Raw genomic sequence first — 6,000 nt, 5'->3', positions numbered from 1 at the left:
TGTGTGTGCGTGCATGCGTGTGCTATTTGCAGATCCAACCATGCCTTTGATGCTTCTATGGACTAATCCTCAGCAGGCAAAAAGCTCTCTTCCAGGTACCCACAAACAAACAAGCACACACACACGCACGCACGCACAGACACGCACACGCACACACACACACACACACACACACACACACACACACACACACACACACACACACACACACATTGATCCTCTGGGTCTTGAGTGTGCAGGATGGTCACGCAAGGAAAGGAACACCGATGGGATCGATCCTGGTGTGTGTGTGTGTGTGTGTGTGTGTGTGTGTGTGTGTGTGTGTGTGTGTGTGCGTGTGCGTGTGCGTGTGTGTGTTGGCAGGGGATTTCCGAGTCAAAAGGGGTCGTGCTGTGAGAAATGAACATCAAAGTGTTGCCTTTTCTGCCTTCCGACCGTTAAAGAGAAAGGAGGGCAGGATCAAAGAGATGGACAGACAGACAAACTGATAGACTGGCAGACAGACAGACAAACTGATAGACTGGCAGACAGACAGACAAACTGATAGACTGGCAGACAGACAGACAAACTGATAGCCTGGCAGACAGACAGACAGTCATACAGGCAGGTAAAGAGAAAAGAGGAGAGGGCGTGACGCCGCGTGAGATCATGCTGCTATTTCTCTTTCTATCCATCATGTGTCAATATATAGGTTACCAGTAATGGCCCTATCATAGTACAGTCTGGGGGGTGATAAGCTATCACCGCGGTGTAGTCTTTTAAAGTCAGTAAACTACAACATTACATCATTCGCCACGGTGAAGGGCTATCACCGTGAACCCCGACATCTCTCCTCTGTTTTTACCTTCAGACGTCTCCCCATCACCCCGTTCACCCCCGTTCACCCCCGTTCACTCCCGTTCACCAATGTCTATAGCTGACCTATGACATCAGAACAATGTGATGTCATATAGGTCAGCTATAGACATTGAGACGTTGAGGCGTTACCCTCTGACGTTACTGACAAGTGACAAGATGGGGCGTTTTTTTTCGTCTGTGTGTGTGTGTGTGTGTGTGTGTGTGTGTGTGTGTGTGTGTGTGTGTGTGTGTGTGTGTGTGTGTGTGTGTGTGTGTGTGTGTGTGGCGTGCGTGTGCTAGGGCATTCACGAATAGTGATTTTTAGTATTCTAATTATTCGACCTCAAAGTATTCGAATAGTCGAATATTCGACAAGACTGGCCAAACTGTCAAATATTAAGTAAGCAAGAGGCGAACATTGTGAGAATAGCCGACAATATTTATCTGCGGAATCGAGTCACATTAAATGTAATACCTACAATTCCAAGTGCTTGTCAGGGTGGGGGTCCCCAGTTCAAATATGTTTATTTTGGGGGTCACGGCCTAAAAAAAGTTTGAGAAGCCCTGGTATAGAGCATTAACAAATTAATCCACCAGGGGCATTGACAACTCATTCTTATGACTTCCTATCTCGCTAAGCTTTTTTAAAGAGAAAACAATAATAAAAAAAAAAATAAGCGAATATTTGACTTCGAATAGTGACTTTGATATTCGAATAGTTAGTGAATGCCCTAGTGTGTGTGTGTGTGTGTGTGTGTGTGTGTGTGTGTGTGTGTGTGTGTGTGTGTGTGTGTGTGTGTGTGTGTGTGTGTGTGTGTGTGTGTGTGTACAGTATGTAGTGTAGTGTTACTTACCCTGAGGAAGGAGTCCAGAGCTCCGTTCTCCATGAACTCTGTGATGATCATGGTGGGCCGGCTCTTGGTGACCACGCCCTCCAGCCTGATGATGTTGGGCTGGTCAAACTGGCCCATGATGGACGCCTCGGACAGGAAGTCCCGCCTCTGCCTCTCAGAGTAGCCCACCTTCAGGGTCTTGATGGCCACGGGCAGCTCCTTCTTCCCCACCAGCTTCAGACGACCCTTGTACACCTCCCCAAACTCACCTGAGGAGGCACGGTAGACACAACTCATGAACCATGCAGCTATAGGGGTAGGGATGGGACCATAAGCGATATTATCGTTTATCGTGATAAAAAACACTCGCGATAATCGCATCGTGGAGATTTAATTTATCGTGATAACGTCCTCCGTCATGCACTGGGATCAATTCACCTTTTATTTGCCGATCTGCATATCCGGTACCACTTAAACCTTCTATAATTGGTAAATACTTATTATACATACTTGATACAGTCTTTTTTTCACTCTCTATCAAATGTCCTTGCCAAAAAAATTGCCGATCTACAAGCTCACAACGTTGTGAGCTTGCAGATCTGCTATTTTTGGGGAAATGGTCTGCCCCAGGATAATGGATTTTGATTATTGTGATAATATCGTAAATCGCAATTTCTTTTGTCACAATAATCGTGATGTGACTTTTTCATAACGTCCCATGCCTAACCAGGGTTATGTTGGCTTTACAGTAGTGTAGTCCATTTGCTTTTTTATTTTATTTTATGCAATTTCTTTTTCTTCTTTTCTCTGAAATTCTCAAAAAAATCTAAATTCTGGAAAATCTTTTTCTATTTCTGGAAATGTTTTGAATGTTTTTTTTTTTTTTTTTTTTTAAACAATATGTTTATTTTTATTTTTACTTTCAAAACAATATATACATCACAAGAAAAGCAAAAAATAAACAAACAAAAAAAAAACACAAAAACAAAACCCCAAAGAATACAAAATAATCATAACACAAAGAGCACATACATCACATCAACATCACAGCAGGCCAGACAAATGAATGAACGCAGAGGGAAAACAAAACAAAGAAAGAAACAGTCACCCCACTTCTGGTTCCTCCATCAGATAGGAAAGGTCATTTCCCTTGACATACTGGATAAAACTTCCCCATATTTTCTCAAATAGCTCTTGTTTGTTTTTGAGAGTGTAAGTAATTAGTAATTCTTTCTAAAGGAAGGCATAAAGACAGTTCCTTAAACCACTGAGCGATGCTAGGTTTCCCTGTCTTTTTCCATGAAAGGGCGATGTTTTGAATGTTTTGATGGAAAATAAATATTACATTTACTCGCGACCCATAAAAATGAATCGGCGACCCAAAAAATGGGTCCTCCGGCCCATATTTTGGGCATCGCTGCAACAAACGACAACAACTGTGCACCAGAACTACACCCACATATTACACGCGCAATTACAGGGCTACGAATAAAAAGAATACGTATTTTCGCAGTGCTTCAGCTCAGCAAAGCACGGGGAGTCGGGACACATTGTTATTTACAGCGGAAGCTAGAAGAGAGAGAGAGGTGGCCGGGGCAGGGAGAGTGACACATATACACATTGCCATGTGGGAGCTGGCCAGTTCAAGCTCAGTCTGGTGGCCACTGCACACCTCCCTGGAGGAACACTATAACTTGTTCAAAGGCACTTTCATGGTAGCTGAAAGGAGAGCACAACTTTATTTATTTCCCCCGACTAGTCTTCTACATCTTATATGCCTTATAAGTCTCACCAAAATCCATCCTCGAACTAGACACATGCGCACAAAGCCTGTCTGTGTTACCCACTCATTGTACGATGCCCTGATTAGACTGCTATAGAGCAGTGGTTCTCAACCTGACCCCCCATTATTTTGGGGGGCCCCCAGATGATAAAGTTAATGTGCAACATTGTTTTCTCACTCAACAGTAAACAAACCAGCATCGTTTAAGTGGGTATCAGAGGGTACTGTAGATGCACATTTCTAAAGTGAGAATTTAAGGACTTTTTAATACCTCTAAAATGACAAATTAAACATCGGCCAAATTGTCAAAATTACTAAAATAGCTGATCTACGGTACATGCTCACTACAACATTTTCACAATAGAATCGTGTTATACAAAATGTAATGCCTCAACTCTTAGTGCTTGTCAGGGTGGGGTGGGGTGGGGGGGTGGGGGGTCCCCAGTTAAAATATGATTATTTTGGGGGTCGCGGCCTGAAAAGGTTGAGAACCACTGCTATAGATATACTATGTCTGTCAGGCAAAAAGCTCATCTCCATATTTTAAGTTTTTGTGTTTTTTGGTAAATTAACGCTCTACTCAAACACACTACAAAGGCATCAAAAGTAGCAGATCCGCAAGCTTGAATCGCGTTGCGCGTTTTGACCTTGTCGATCTGCTATTTTAGCTATTTTTAAATTTGAATCATAAAAAGCAACAGTTTTGGGACATATTGAGGTTTCCACCCGACAGACCATGTAGTGAACAAATAGACTGTCTGTGGGACAAGTGTTATCTCTAATGTCTAATACTCAATTCATGTGCCATGTCCTCTTTCTTCTCCCCCCTCTTTGTTACTATTCAAATGACAATGACAGTTCGCCTCAAGTCAGACCAAAGACCAACAAATCTCAAACCCATCTCTGTTCTCGTGATCACACAGCGAGTCATGAAAGAACTGGGTTTCTGTGAGTCCTGTCCTCACTGCTTTGAGCATAATGCGGTGCGTTGACCTTGCGCTTACGTCCACAGTAGGAGACAGGGATACGTTTTGTCAAAATAAAAGTGTCCCATGCTGTGAGTTGCGTGTGTGCACGTACGCGCATGTGTGTGTGTGTTGGGGGGGGCATAAATATATTGGCTGTCACTTCAAAATAAAAGCCCTAGTTCCAGAGATGAAATGGGGGTATGTGAATAATGTATGAGAGATGGGAGTTGGATGACAGGCTGTGTCATTGGCTCCCACTCTGATCTCTGCTCCACATCTCACAGCTCATTAAAAACGATCTAGTGCCGCCGCCGACTGAAGAGCCGCGAGACGGAGGGATGGTTAACTTGGATGGAAAGAATGAGGGGAAGGAGGGGTGGACGGGTCTAGAGCCAGTGATGCCAGATGTCGTGAGAGAAATAAGCAACCAGGTCTATGATGTCCTAAAGTAGTTAACTAGGCTATGGCTATTTGAAAAATGCCAATCTATGAGCTCACAACGCGGTGCTTCATGAAGCGTTGTGAGCTTGTAGATCTGCTATTTCTTTTGAAAAAATTTGATTTTTGAAACTTTTTAACAACACAAATCTGGTATGGGGGTCTCTAGCACAAAATAGTTTCAGTTGGGGGGGGGGTCTACGGACAAATACATATTGATCGAGAGAGAGAGAGAGAGAGAGAGAGAGAGAGAGAGAGAGAGAGAGAGAGAGAGAGAGAGGGGGGTGAGAAATGGAGCGGTGGAACCACACAGAGGAAGATATCATCTCAGAGAGAGGAGAGAGAGAGAGAGAGAGAGAGAGGGAGAGAGAGAGAGAGAGAGAAAGGTGGGATGAGTTAAAGGTGGGATGTTTTTATAAGCCCCTTGGGGATTTTTATCTCACCTGCACAATCACATTTTATCTTTTATCTTCACTTGAATGTGTGGGTTTTAGCATTTTAGATGCACAGAAAAGCTCTAAGTGGCAGAACCTGGCAGGGGTGATGGAGGTGGGTTTCATGAGGTGCACAATCAGAAAGAGAGAGAGAGAAAGAGAGAGAGAGAGAGAGAGAGAGAGAGAGAGAGAGAGAGAGAGGTGTGAAATCACACAGAGCGAGACAAAGGGGGTATAATGGTACTACACAGGCACGTACACACATAGAAATCAAAGGGGGCTTGTGCCCCTGCCCTTTTATCCGTCTGTAGTCCAGACCATGAATGCATTTTTCACTATGGTGTAAGAAATACAAATGCCCTCTTTCCATGCCATATACCTGAAGGCAGCATTTAAGAGAATTGCCTTGTCCAAACTCTCCTGAACCTGAATGCAGCATCTTGTGTCTCTGTTGATTATGCTTAGTTCAGTGTGTTATCACCCACCAAAAATAGCAGACCTCCAAGCTCGGAGGTCTGCTATTTTCGATATTTCCACCAAAAGGCCCTTTTAGAAATTTCAGCCCCTGCCTCTCTAACATTATCTGCAAGTCCCTGGTACTACAGCAGAAAGGGATGGAATCACAGAGACAGAGGGAGAGACAAACAGATAGAATAGAATAGAGAGAGGTAGACAATAGCAGATAAATCCTCCCTCTCTTACTGCAG

General features: G+C 43.7%; 1 protein-coding gene across 1 annotated transcript in view; it reads right to left on the bottom strand.

Moving 5' to 3' along the window:
• The window catches only part of LOC308286517 (ephrin type-B receptor 1-like), a gene marked incomplete at both ends in the record, with an annotated part of 96,924 nt that overhangs the window by 10,005 nt on the left and 80,919 nt on the right, over positions 1–6,000 (bottom strand). Inside the window, one exon of the mRNA XM_080727559.1 lies at positions 1,692–1,939. Within this exon, the coding sequence (XP_080583685.1) occupies positions 1,692–1,939 (248 nt within the window). The remainder of the gene's footprint in view (positions 1–1,691; positions 1,940–6,000) is intronic.

Source organism: Nannobrachium achirus, assembly GCF_963921795.1.
Source record: "Nannobrachium achirus genome assembly, chromosome: 1".
NCBI classification, from domain to species: domain Eukaryota; kingdom Metazoa; phylum Chordata; class Actinopteri; order Myctophiformes; family Myctophidae; genus Nannobrachium; species Nannobrachium achirus.
The sequence above is the reverse complement of the archived record's forward strand: the minus strand, read 5'-3'. Positions and strand labels throughout refer to the sequence as shown.